At 39.2% G+C, this 15,006-nt stretch overlaps 1 protein-coding gene across 3 annotated transcripts in view; it reads right to left on the bottom strand.

Moving 5' to 3' along the window:
- Positions 1-326: 326 nt before the first annotated feature.
- The window catches only part of LOC130432049 (pro-neuregulin-3, membrane-bound isoform), a 266,697-nt gene continuing 252,017 nt past the window's right edge, over positions 327-15,006 (bottom strand). For 2 of the 3 annotated variants that reach the window (XM_056761276.1, XM_056761275.1), the window contains 3 exons: positions 14,309-14,427; positions 11,430-11,609; positions 327-3,633 (listed from right to left, as the gene is read on the bottom strand). In XM_056761276.1, the coding sequence (XP_056617254.1) occupies positions 3,063-3,633; positions 11,430-11,609; positions 14,309-14,427 (870 nt within the window). In that variant the 3' untranslated portion in view covers positions 327-3,062. The remainder of the gene's footprint in view (positions 3,634-11,429; positions 11,610-14,308; positions 14,428-15,006) is intronic. The other variant, XM_056761277.1, reaches the window with a different exon arrangement.

The raw sequence follows: 15,006 nt of genomic DNA on the forward strand, positions 1-15,006 counted from the left end.
TAGAGTTCATACATTTTTCACTATCCTGGCCCATTTGTCAATAAGAATCTTTCACTCAGTTAAAATGATTATAAAAAGGTAATATGCTCCCTTACTCTTTTATATATTTTAATATGTACAAGTCAGAATATTGTCATGTTGTTTGAATTTGTACATAAATATTGTTACATTAATTGACAATGTAAGATTATGACCACCAAATGTTTACATTTTATTATCCAAAAACTTAATAAAGTAGACATTTTGCTTACATTTAAGGTGCTTTCTATGGACATGAAATCACTTTTGTAAACATCTCAGCATCTTTGAACCATCGCCAGTGACTTTGTGGCATAATTGAAATTTGATAACACAAAATCTGAATATTTGTGTGTGTAAATTTGTCTGTGTATTTATGTAATTTGATGCTTTTGGCTCATATTTTATTATTTCATGAAAAACACTCATTCTGCTTTTAATCAACACTGAAGATTCATCTTTATTGAAAAAATAAAAAAATGATTTAAATGAAAAGAAAAACTATTTCAATTGAAAGGGCAATAATGCAATTTCTTACATACAAGAATGAACAGAAATGTCATTTCTTGATTTTGAAATTGCACATTAAAGTTAATGTTAAGAGGGGCTGTTATACAGAACCATGAAGAGATCAGTTGTACTCGTAACACCTTTTTACAGTTGCCTTTTGTGCAGACTGTGGAGACGTAACTTGAAAAGATGTGCCTTCAACGTACTGTCTTCACTAAATATTTCATCAAGTTCATATACCTTACAGTCTGCCGTAATTCAAAATGACAGCATAAAGTACCATACATTGTAATTACTGTGCAAAACATATTTCAATACACTTAAGCACTAGTGTACAAAGTATGGTCCAGCTTAAATAAATTGTTTTTCATATCTTTTCAATTTAAAATGGACACATCAGTAGCTAAACAGATTGGTGAACAGTTTATATATCTGGTGCCAATACCAGGATTTGAATGAGTCTGCAGTTTATAGATCAGTTCAGATGTGGCAGATTTAAAAATGGACTTAGAAATTGACAAAATAATAGGTAGTGGTTGAGTATATTAAAGATTGACAGACATGCTGTTCAAGCAGCTGTTAAATGATGAGGTCGTTGCTTCTGTCAGGGAACAAGTCTAAAAAGATCAAGCACGACTCTATTCATTCTGCATTCGCAGCTATATCTACCAAAGGCTCACCTTTACTTCACCTGGCCTCAGGTTAGGACTGGTGGTGGACAGAACATTTTGGATGAAGGATGAAGACAAATATAGATTTCTATGACGGCAAACTAATGTGGTCGTCTTAAAGGGATAGTTCACCCAAAAATGAAAATTCACTGTTCATTTACTCAACCCCATAATGTTCCAAATCTGTATACATTTATTTGTTCTGCTAAATACAAAGGAAGAATGTCAGTAACCAAAAAGATAAAATCCCCCATTTCCTGCCATAGTATGAAAAATAAATACCATGGGAGCCAATGGGGGATGGAATCTGTTTAGTTACAGACATTCCTTTGTGTTCATCAATACAAAAAAATGTATACAGGTTTGGAACAATCTGAGGGTAAGTAAATGATGACAGAATATCTCATTTTTGATTGAACTATTTAAGATGTTTGAAAGTGACACAACTCAAAAAGAAAGATAATAAAAAATAAATATAAACAGCATCACAATCCACAAATTTGACCAAATCTATTAAGACCGATCTATAAAACTGAGCAGACCATTCATTTGTTATTATAGTTGATCTACTAATAAGCAGACAATGTTGTCTTCTACTCCAAATTGTCTTCGAGTGGCTTGTCTGTAGATCACTACGGGCATTTGAATCATCGAGATACAACTGTGACAGATTTATCAAATGTTATCAAACCCACGAGTTGTCTGTCTTCATGGCTTGACTCTGCAAAAACACCACCAACATGCACAACTGTGTGAATAGGGGTTCCGAAAACAAACAAACAAACAAACAAACATTGGAAACAAACAAACAGCTTCACCAAAGATTCATTTGTTAATTCTTCTTTCTTACCACATTTGGTTGTTAATTCACAGAAATAGCATGTCCGCGGGTAGCGTACTGCTCCGCTCAGAAGCAGCAGTTCATTTCATGAAAATAAACGAAAAACCACAGAAGCTCCTTGTGATGCTTGATCCCTTCCTGTTATCCTGTGCAGGACTCGCCGCTCTCCATTCAGATTGGCCATGTTTTGTGCATCTCAGGTGGTGCGTTTTACAACGTGCTCCGTGCACTTAGTTTATCTTTGCTCATATCTGAACCTAATTGAACATTACTGAGGCACAAAACAGTAAAATAAGCAGATTGTTCCAGAAACTGACAGACACATCAATTTCTTCCAATTCATGTCTTGGGGGCAGTGCTTGACTGTCCGTTACCTCATGCCTGGATGCAATGTTCATTTAGAAGTTTTGTCTGATTGTGATCCGTAATCTGCTTGCTCTGTTTCTAGGGCAGATGGAGCCATGTTCCTTGGCAGGGTAGAGGACAGTGACTGGGGTGGTGATAGTAAACACAGCTGCTGCAGGTGCAAAACACAAGATTGTGTGTTGGACAACATTAGCTTGGCTGGAAATGTGGTGAGTGGAAAACAACTCCCTTTTGTTTGCGTTTTAAAATGTACTTTTTTCAAACCACCGACCATCGAGTCATTAAATGTACTGATACAATAAAAACGTTTTTCATTCCCATATTCCTTTTTTGTTCTTGGTCACTCGGTTTGAATTCATATATTTATATCCATTTATATATATTTATGTATATTTTATACAGTTAAAAACACCATGGAGATGACAGACTATTTGGTTTTCTTTTTCTAATAGAAGTTTCTCCTTAAATAAATGCATATAAATAAATTATCTTTTCACGTGTCAAGGTTGTAAGTCTCCCATACGCACAGAGCAGGTCCTCGGAAATTGAATGGTAGATTCGGTGATCCATCCCAATTTGGCAGAGCACTCTGGTGCTTCTTGCCCAAGACACTGGGGATGTTTGTGGTTTGTCCTATCGAACCATCCCAAACCTTCTCATTGGCCAAGCTTTGTGGCATCTTTGTGTGTGTCTCTTGGACTCACTAGCTGAGTCTCTGTGGGACCAAAAGAGGCCACTCCCCCTTGTCCCCCGCCATTTGCTAAAAGGATGCACACAGTCTCCTTGGCCCCCTGAGGGACGGAGCCAACAATGTCCTCCTGCATTCTCTGGGCGTACACTAGTGCTCTGACCTGTTCCTGAGCCTCATCTAGCAAAGAGGCCACTTCCTCTTGTTGACCAGCCGCTCTATTGGAAATTGTTACAGTGGCCTGTTGATTGACGGCAGGGCCATCCGCAGTGCTTTTTGGGGGAGATGAACTGCGGCTGCTTTCGTTGGTCGGTGCCGTTTGCATACAGGAGTCCTCATCCTGATAGGAGTGGACGGAGGGGATGATGGGTATGGAGCATGGCCGGTAGGGAGCCAAGGGACTTTGGCCAGGGGGGCCTGACCTGAGGCTCCTTGCAGACCTGTAGTCGAAGTGGCTGCTCCATGATTTACAGGACTGTGAGGCTTGCATATTGTAAAAGGAATCCTGATGTAGATCATTAGCTGGGCCTGAAATGTTTCTGGAAAGAGAAGAAAATCAGTGTGATTGACAAATTGAAAAATTGAGTTTTTTAATCCCAAATATAACTAATAAATATTAAGATGAAGTTGAACCTGGCATCACAGCAAGAAGATGAAATTTGTTCTTCCGTTCTTTAAGGGGTGGTCTCATGCAATTTAACTTTAGTCAGGGTGTAATGTCGCTGTTTGAGCATAAACAATATCTGCAAAGTCACAACGCTTTCATTTACACCCAGAGGTGTTCCGAAGCTACGGAAATTTCTTTGTTCTGTTAAAGATATTTTGAAGAATTTGGAAAACCAATCAGTTCTGGGGCACCATTGGCTACCGTAGCTTGAGAGTGTTAAGAGCGGGACACTTTACAGAACCAGGAACTCAACACCATGTAGAGTACAGCTGAAATATGTACAATATGAAAATCAAAACACGAACACCTATTGTTGAGCACATATAAAACAAAATGTGTCTAAAGACATATTTCTAATTAAAACTAAGTTTGAGGGGACTTTTTTAAGACTCAGTAGGCTTTCGTTTCATCACAGCCATGAGCTCACATATTTTGGTAGTAGGTGGCAAATTACATTTTCATTCGAGGCAGATCTGATTGCAGGCCTGATTGTTTCCAAAAGAGAAAGTACATTTTTTTGGAGAACATTACCATATGGATGATTTCAAATTGAACAGACACAGACTAAAAGCCACCAAACTTTCTGATTTGATGTTTTGATTGCTACCCTGGTTTTGATTACATTGAAAATGCACTTTATCCACTACATTACGTGGCAGTCTTAATGAGGCACGTAACAAGAAATCTGTTTCAAATGTTGAGCTGATTATGAACAGAATCAAACAATTACTGTACACTTTTCAGGTTATTAGCTATTTATTTCTTCAGTTTATCTGGAACCCCGAAGGCTTTTCTGACTCATAATCATTTAGTTCAGCTGGGTTTTAGCTGGATTCCTGATTTGCACTCGCTACTCTGCGCAGCAGTCATTCTTAAGTGAATCTTCTGAAGATTTGCATGCAGAATGCTTTCAAAAGGGATGAAAGCCGAAGTTTCATCCGAACAGACCTTTGGTAAACTAATCTCTCAATTTAGGAGCAAGCAGAATTGTTCCCTTGACTCATTATCTTTGTGTAATAATTCATAATCCCTGACAAAGAATGGCTTTTTTCCATGACATCAATATTTAACCAAACACTGCTATGTCTGATAATGACAGAGTCTGAGTTAAGCCTCAATTCTGGGGAAGCAAATAGTCTGATTCTATTTTCTATACAATGAAAATGTAGTAATTCGACTGAAACATCATCCTATAAAGTAACAGTTAAAAATGGGAGAATTGAGTATCGTGTCATTATCTGCCTTTCAACAATAGGGAGTAAGCCAATGTTACGTCGCCTAATTAATATTTATGAACGAAAGCTGATAAGGTTTCCGATATGGCCCTTTCCCTTCTTCCGATTGTTCGTACGCCCCCTGACAGAAATATGAATTTCCAGCAGAAAACAAAAAGGCTTCTTTTGACCTCTTATGTTAGAGAACGGGGTCAGAAATGCATTTTTTTTTAATGAACACATCTTTCTGTGACCCTTCTTTCATCTGCGCTGCTTATATAAGTCTAGGACGCTCCCTCTCTGAATCCCTGAAAGACAGAGATCATTTTCTGACGTCTGAATTTTTCCTGTAGATGTGGCAGTGTGGTCACCTTCTCACAAAGGATTGTTTGAGGCAACATTACTTTTGAGGTATGGTGGTTTCAAAAGGAAGTGTCAGTGTCAGGGTGTTCTATGCGAATGATTCTGTTCTTTTGATATCACTTATCGGTTTCATGTACCTACAACTTTTTTTTTAAATGATTAGGCTAAATGCTAAAAGCAAGGGCTGGAGTGTAGTCTAATATTCTCAGGGCATGTTTAGAGAAGTCTTATGTAATGAACAGCTTAGCGTTCGTTGAAACCTTATTGAAAGCGCCTTACTCAATTATGGAAGTATTTTATCAAGCAAACTTACTGAGACTAGTACACATAAAAGGGTAAGAGAAGGAAGTCAGTAGTCATAAACAGACTTTTGCGATGAAATCTGCTACTGATAAATCCTTATGTCAGTAAGATCTTTGCTCATACTGGACGTTTTCCAATCCATTTAGTTGTCAATTGTCTGATCAGCCCAAACACATTAAATCCCCACATAAAACCACATCTATAAATGGTTTTAAATTAGATTTTAGGTGGAAATGCGTCTCAGACAGTCAGATCAGATTTGAAGTAGTTTTAGCTTATTCGAGACGTTACTATGATGTCACACAAAGTGCTATAGTGTCTGGAGCTTAGTGTTAATGGAAAATAATTGTACAAGTAACGATTTGGTACACAGCATGTGTAGGAATCTGTGAAATGCAATGATGCTTTGGTTGCTTATGTTCTTGTCATGCACTTCAAGTTTAACACCGCTGCAAGACGTAAAAGCAATTTTTCAGTTTTTCGAAATGGCAACACAGCGTTGTATGTGAGATTTAAAGGGATATTACAGCCAAAAAGAAAAATTCTGTCAAGAATCACTCATCCTTAAGTTGCTCCAAACCTCTATACATTTCTTTGTTCAGTCGAACACAAAGAAACATTTGGAAAAATGTTATCAACTAACAGTTCTGTGGGACTATTGACTAACAGAGTAGGAAAAATTATAGAATTACTATGATAGTCTATGCTTCCTCAGAACCGTCAGTTGCGAACATTCTTGCAAATATCGTTTTTTGTGCTCGACAGAACCAAGAAATGTATACAGGTTTGAAACAACTAGAGGGAGAGTAATTCATGATAGAATTTGCATTTCTGGGTGACCTATCCCTTTAAATTTACGATGTTTTTCTCAGCCTTTGACATTCTAAATGTAAGGCGCATTGATTAACAGCGGCCATTAGCGTTGTATCATAGACTTGCAACGAATCGGGCAGTCCAAACACGACGTTGGCTGCCATAGTACCAAAAGATGTCGCTCTAATGTTGATGCAGGGAAGAGATCATGCAGGCATTAGAAAGACGGTAAGAAGAGCAATGTCCTATGTAATTACAGTTGTGTTCAAAATTATTCAACCCCCAATGCTGTAAATGGTTTTAGGGAATTTAGTGTACATTTGTAATTGTATTCAGAATGAAATCCTACAAGGACTTCTTAAAGAACCATATGCAACTAAAATGACATCAATTAGTTTTGTAATACAGTAGTAAATGTTTCTTTTGTGAATTCTTCATTGACATAATTATTCAACCCCTTAAAGACTACCACTCTGAAGAACAGAGGTTCAATGAAGTGTTTTCAATCAGGTATTGAAAACACCTGTGGATATCAGGGAGCAGCAATAAAGCCTAATAAGCACCAGGTATAATGACTGGCTTTAAAATGACTGTGATACTCAGCTCCTTCTAGACATTTACTGGTGTGGTTACAAACATGGTGAGGTCAAGAGAATGGTCCAGGAAGACAAGAGAACAGGTGATTACTCTTCACAGGAAGGGCAATGGCTATAAGAAGATTGCAAAGATGTTAAACATACCAAGAGACACCATAGGAAGCATCATTCGCAAATTCAAGGCAAAGGGCACTGTTGAAACGCTACCTGGTCGTGGCAGAAAGAAGATGCTGACTTTGACTGCTGTGCGCTACCTGAAGCGTAGAGTGGAGAAAAGTCCCCGTGTGACTGCTGAGGAACTGAGAAAAGATTTGTCAGATTTGGGTACTGAAGTTTCTGCTCAGACAATACGTCGCACACTGCGTAATGAAGGCCTCCATGCCAGAACTCCCAGGCGCACCCCCTTGCTGTCCCCAAAGAATAAGAAGAGTCGACTGCAGTATGCCAAAAGTCATGTGGACAAACCACAGAAGTTTTGGGATAGTGTTCTGTGGACTGATGAAACAAAATTAGAACTGTTTGGGCCCATGGATCAACGCTATGTTTGGAGGAGGAAGAACAAGGCCTATGAAGAAAAGAACACCTTGCCTACTGTGAAGCATGGCGGGGGGGTCAATCATGCTCTGGGGCTGTTTTGCTTCAGCAGGTACTGGGAAGCTTCAGCGTGTGCAAGGTACCATGAATTCTCTTCAGTACCAGGAGATATTGGATGACAATGTGAGTCCGTCACAAACCTGAGGCTTGGAAGACGTTGGACCTTTCAACAGGACAATGATCCCAAGCATACCTCCAAGTCCACTAGAGCATGGTTGCAGATTGAAGGCTGGAACATTTTGAAGTGGCCATCGCAGTCACCAGACTTAAATCCGATTGAGAACCTCTGGTGGGACTTAAAGAAAGCAGTTGCAGTGCGCAAGCCTAAGAATGTGACTGAACTGGAGGCTTTTGCCCATGATGAATGGGCGAAGATACACGTAGATCGCTGCAAGACACTAGTGTCAAGCTATGCTTCACGTTTAAAAGCTGTTATAACTGTAAAAGGATGTTGTACTAAGTACTAAGATTGAATGTCACTTCGGGGTTGAATAAAACTGATAATGATGTGAGCTCAGAAAAGAACATTTGTGGTTATTTCATTATAAATGTTATGTTATATTTGTCTGACCTACACGTGCCTCTTTGATTTAATTGTAAACAGGATGACTGAATGATCATAATCAATGTCAAACCGACCAAAACAATCAATTTCAGTGGGGGTTGAATAATTTTGAACACAACTGTATATAAATTAAAAGGTCTGTGGATTTTAAGCATAAAAAGAAGGGGAAAAAAGTCAGGCAGGAGTTAGGACCAGCGTTAATATTATAAAGTCTTTCCAGCATAGACGCATTAGGACCCGCGGGACTAAAGGGTTTCAGCAGAGATACTCATGGGTATCTATGGAGATACTTTCCAGCAGAAAGACGTTGGAGAGAAAGATGGTCTTAAAATCACCACGGCGAGGTTACTTTGATTCGGATAAGTATGCGAGTAACATTGTTTTTTCTGTTTGTTAGAACCAAGATATGTTGTTGTATTTTTTTTTTATATTAGCTGTGTGACGAAGCATTTTTGAGCGTCATTGTTTATATGGAACCGCTTTAATATTGTACTGAGATAGCGCATTCTACTCTCTTACTCAATGATGAATTAACTTACATTTAATCCACGGGTCACATGCGTTCCGAACTGTAGAGTATGATCGGTACGGATCATCTGCGATCGGTTCACCACTATACCGCGGGAGGAGGAAACGCACGTTGTAGAGTTTTTGTCCGTTTAGGGCTGCTGTATAAAACATGGCGGAGAATTCAATGTATGTAGGCCCGCTCTGTATGTAGATAAAACAGCTTATTTTAAGGTATTAGAAACATAACGGTTCATTATGTAAGGTCTTTATACCTCTGAAGAAATAGTTTTGTATATTATATTGCATTTCTGTCAATAGATCCTCATAAAAACCATGTTTTGTTTCTTTAAGTGGACAAGCATGTGTAAGATGTAAGAAGTAAATACACCCGATGTGGACAAACCTAAAGACGAGATATAAACAAAACAAAGATTTTAATGCAGTCTATACAAAGTGTATTTCTAAAACACCCTTGAAAGTGTTTACACAGTGGGATTTTAACAGCTGCCATGAATATGCAATTATACATTTTGCCTATATACTTTAAGTACCCAGCTCACGGGATTGCAGACAACCCAGAGGAGTTTGACAGGTTCCTTTCTTTATAATACCAAAAACAGTATCAAAATGCAAAATCTGTTCCCAGTGTCAGGCATTTTAGTTAGATAACAGCAGGCTCTTTTGGGGACGGCAGGAATGAGAGGGCCAACAATTTTTTCTTGCTGTCAAATGCAAAACAGTTCCATCTCGGTCTCTCCCTCCCTCTGTTATTCTGTCATCCCTCTCCTGTCTCATCCCACTCTCTCCTTCTCTATCCTGTCCCGTTTCCCAGCCTGTCTCTATGGTAACGGTTCTCTTTCCGGCGGAGTAATATTCTTATGCAGCCTGGAAATAGGTCAGTACCGAGACCCCTTTGAGGCACCGTTACAGTTTTTTAGGTAAGCCGGGGGTCTTTCTGCACCACAAAGCTTTCCTGTCAAACAAACGAGCACTAACTGGCCCAGGATAAGCCTGTGGTTGGTGGACTCATCCAGGACAGCCCATTCCATTGATATATCACTGGCTGTTTAATTGGCTATGACAGTATGGTTTTTATTATCTGTGCTGCTTCTGGAGAAGGCAGCCCTCCCAAGTGCCCTACTGTCTTAGTGAGTCATGCCTGCATACAGAACTTCAATAATACAGCCCAGACCAACTCGCTTGTTGCTCCCGTCATCATAGAGACAAAAGCCTACACATATAAACAGACCACATAAAACTGTGGAGCAATTACAAAACAGGCTTTATGACACATATACAAAGCCATTAAAGATATACTCTGGATAACTCTATTTTAGCACAGATAATCAAAGCAAACTTCGCCAGTGGTATAGCGCAAATCTCAGGGGGCAAGCCTTGTGGGGAATAATGAGATTGTGCCCCACCCACCGGTGGTGATATCATGCACAAGTGTTTGTATCGGGGAAAATTAGTATGGCTACATGGAGACAATGGTGTTCATTTTGGAGGCTATTAAAAGGATAGTTCACCCCAAAATTGTCCCTATTGATTTGACCATAGTCATTTTTATTACTACTATTGAAAGTCAATGGGGACCATTTTTAGGGTGAACTATTCTTAGTTCAATCAAAAATTAAAATTGTGTAATCATTGACTGATCCTCTTGTCATTCCAAACCTGTATGACTTTCCTTCTTCTGCAAAACACAAAAGAAGATATTTTGAAGTGTGTTTGTAACCGAACAGAAAGATTACCCATTTACTTGCATTGTTTTTGTGTCCATACAATAGAAGTCAATATGTACCGCCATTGTTCGTTTACCAACATTCTTCAATATATCTTCTTTAGTGTTTGAAATGACAAGACGGTGAGTAAATGATGACAGAATTTTCTTTTTGGGTAAACTGTTCATTAAACCTTTTATCTCGTCATACTTGAGAGAAATAGTCCTGCTCATCTTTATTTCTGATATTTAGAACGTATACTGTGTACAGCAGGTTCGTGTTGGAGATTTGCTTTTGAAACAATTAGTACCATGACATAAATGTGTGTAAAGTGTCATATCAATGTCAAACAGCCTGCTTTCAGTCTGCTGTGCATGCAAATCGATGATCAGCATTTCCGCACATTATACATTGTTTCCTGCCATCGTGGCTCTCGTGTAAATACATTTAGGCCTCCTTTGTGCAGCTATAAAAAATCTGTGCAAACACTCGTAATGCCATGATGGCCCCTGCATAGGATCGGTGCCAACTGTTCATGCCAGTCAACCTTGCTGCTATATTTTCCTTACAAAAAACACAACAGCAAACAAACAAATGGAGCTTGATATATTTAAGAAAAAAAGTTTAATTTAAATCCAAGTCATTTAAGAGAGAGAAAAGTATGTCGTTGTATACACTACAACTATTCTGAGGCATTGTGGAAGAAGTTACTGTACTGTTTAAAGTCTACAGATAATCAGAGAATAGAAAAGCCAGGCACAAGAGTCCTTATAGAGGCAGTCACCTGTCAGAGCTGACTAAAATGGACGCTTCTATTCCTAAAAATAGCACTTCTTTGCATGTAATTATCATTCTAGGAATGCAGGAATGCATTTATGCAAAGACGTAATCCATTAAGTCTGTAGAGTTTAATCCATTGGGGCAGAACGTTGCACAAGCATTAAATAATTAGCATTTAGCTCATTGTAGCCTGTGATGTTTCTAACCTTTTCACTGACTCCCTCTCTAAGCTGTCTACTTCCTGTAGATGTTGGTAGGCAGGACCAGAATCTCTTGATCCACCAATGGCATTGAGACATCCTCTAGTTATGGGCGGTGTTCTGCGAGGAGCAGGCTGAAGACCAGAGCGACTCTTTTGGTCTGGATTGTGAGAAAGGGAACCGCTCCTATAAAAAAAAAAAAAATCTAAATACCAGTTATGCTATTAATGAATCTTTACTTTATACGTACAGTCTGAAAAATATACACATGTCCATCCATCCATCCATTTTCTACCGCTTATCCGAACTACCTCGGGTCACGGGGAGCCTGTGCCTATCTCAGGAGTCATCGGGCATCAAGGCAGGATACACCCTGGATGGAGTGCCAACCCATCACAGGGCACACACACTCACTCATTCACTCACGCACTCACACCCTACGGACAATTTTTCCAGAGATGCCAATCAACCTACCATGCATGTCTTTGGACCAGGGGAGGAAACCGGAGTACCCGGAGGAAACCCCCGAGGCACGGGGAGAACATGCAAACTCCACACACACAAGTCGGAAGCGGGAATCGAACCCCCAACCCTGGAGGTGTGAGGCGAACGTGCTAACCACTAAGCCACCGTGCCCCCCCCCCCATCTAAATATTGTCATGTTAAAAATGTTTTCATGTCTCCATGTGTGTGCTGAAAGTTTTACAAAGTTTGTTTCACAGGTACCTGAAGAAGATACTGAGAATGAACCACACTTAAAGCTTTGGTTTGAACATGTGCGCTCTTCTACCAAACAAAACTGGATATCCTTTCACTGTCATCAAATAATGGAGCACATTACCCATGAGTCACCTTCACAGTGAGATATTTATGATGACGCTTGGCAATCTACAGGGAGATGCTGTATGTGAGATGCCACTGAATGGGGCCACGTTTACATAAGAGATTAATCGTCCTATCAGACCACAGTCAGTTAGGAGCACATTTTACAGTTTGACAAAAATAGCCTGAAGAGGAATTCGGACTTGCTTTTAGATGAGACTCCGACAGGGCGAAAATTCGCTGCATATTTAAATCCTTCCTTATGTTGAGATAAGTGAAATCAGTTAGATTGTGCCAGTCTTTTGAAGACATGAGAAATGGGCGTGGAGAGGGGGTTAACAGGCTGTTTGCAAACAAATTACAATTCATCACAGATACAATATTATTGCATGAGCGCACTGAGCCACAAACAAAAACAGAGAGTGGAATCAGGATTTAAGATTGACGTTTAGATTGAAGAAAGTATGAGGATTAGACGAGGCTGAAAGGATTTGTGTGTCTGCCATCGAAGACCAACCCCCTTCGCCAAAGCCCAAAACACACAGAGTCACATCCACATTCGCTTTATGGCTTTTTCTGTGGCTTTCCTTGTTAGTACCACAAATAACAACAAAAGACTGTTGCTATCGGCAAACATTACATGAATATCCACATAAGTACACAAGCAGCATGGTGAACTTTAACTGCAGTGACATTCAGCTGAGAAAGATGTTACCAAAGTGAGTTTCAGACCACTGATATAGTGTTATTATACATGAATGTCTGGGATACTTTCTTCTGATTGGTCAATTCTAGCATGCTGTCAGATATATATATATATGTATAATGACTGCTAAACTGTACACTGTTTTTTAACCTTGTGCATTCCACGTCTTAACAATCTCTCTATACTGTACGCACATAATAAATAATGTCTCTAACAAATATTTGTCCATTTATTTATTGAAGTAGCTGTGTAGTAAACAGGATAATGTTTGCGATTCCTTACACATATTCAAATAGCGAACATGAAATCTAAAGGCCATGTAATGTGGGGCATTATAGATGCTTCATGGTACAGAACCGATAACATTGAAGCACTCTGCTGGTAAATGAAATGACTCACAATGAAATTTATCTCCATATATTGCTTCCTCGGTTGTTCGTGTCTTTGCTATTACAGAATTGCATATAAATGCTTGTGTTACTAATTATAATTATTGTAATTCTTTACCATTCTGTAAATGTATAATCATCACTGGGTGCTCAGTATTGTATTCAATGTAATTGGGTGGATGTAATTTAGCTTCTCTCATCACTGCTTTTTGACAGATTGATGGGAAGCATGTGGTCTTCATGGTGTGTCATTACAATAATCATCTTCATAATTGTGGTGACTTTAAATTGCAACTGAAAATGTATTACTATAAATCAACTAGGTCGTCTTTAGAAGGACAACAGTGTGATTTGCTTATTTCTCTAGGTGTAGCCGGTAGAGCAAAGCCAAGAACTTGAATTATTTCCAGGGAACAGAAACTCAATTTGCAAAAAAATTCTCTAAATACCTTGAATTGCACTGTTGCTTTAAAGGTCCAGTGTATGAAATTTAGCGTCAATTAGCGATGAGATTGCAAATTGGAACCAGTGTCTCACTCCACCCCTCCCTTTCGAAGCACTACAGTGGCTGACACAGAACTAAGATGTCGCCTCGTTTTCGTGTCTTTGCCGAAGGAAATAACGTATTCATGAAACGCGCTCTGTAGAGCAGTTTGTCCGTTTAGGGCTACTGTAGAAACAACATGGTGAATTCCATGTAAGAGGATCTGTGGTGTATGTAGATAGAAGTAGCTCATTCTAAGGTAACAAAAACATAAAGCTTAATCTTAGGTCTTTATACACCTCTGAAGACATACTTATGTATATGATTTTGGATTTTTGTCAATAGATCCTCCAAAAAATGACACATAGGACCTTATATATAAACCTAATATAATCGTCTGCTACATGCATAAATGTAATTGGCTTTTGCTGTGATGCTAGTGTTTCGTAATCTCTCGGATCCTCCAAGTGCAGTATAACCGTACCTGGGATGTTTTCCTGTTGACGTGACCTGTGGATTGGTAGAAGCAGCAGTGCTTTGAGCGAAGCTTGACTCGCGAACTGCGCCCCCATGTAGTGGATTAGACCTTGTGGGTTTGTAATACTGCATAAAGCAAAAACACAAAAAGTAAAACGTTAAATATTATACTTTCTTTTGTGATACTCTAAACTTCGACTAAGTTTCAATACATCCTTTTTCGTATCCCAATGGGAGAATGCATTGAGTGAGAAGACCTCACGCGAGATTATGCTCTACTTTTTCCCCTAACAAAGAGTCACTGCGCCCAGTTCCACAGGTGTTCAGATAATCCAACAGATTTCTATGGAACCTGCGGACAAGTCCAATTTAAATTTCACACCTTGAAAGACTTTCCTAATAAAACCCAATTTCAACCTCATGCCGAATGCACACAATGATCTAAATGTCAGAAAGATACTTTATCTCCTCCACTAACCCACCTTCACAGTGTCGAGTGGAGCAGAATAGAAAGGCAACGTGCAGGCAGAGACCTGATGGTAGATGGGGGATCAGAGAGGAGTACTAGAGACACCCTCATTGGATAATATAGCACTTTTGGAGCTACTGTATGTAAATCCATACAGAAGTCCCATAGAACTCACCATTGAGCTGGTGTAGGAACACTATTAGCAGTGTAGAAGATACTGTATTTGTATAACATAA

The sequence above is a fragment of the Triplophysa dalaica genome, chromosome 11, assembly GCF_015846415.1.
Source record: "Triplophysa dalaica isolate WHDGS20190420 chromosome 11, ASM1584641v1, whole genome shotgun sequence".
Classification (NCBI taxonomy): Eukaryota; Metazoa; Chordata; class Actinopteri; order Cypriniformes; family Nemacheilidae; genus Triplophysa; species Triplophysa dalaica.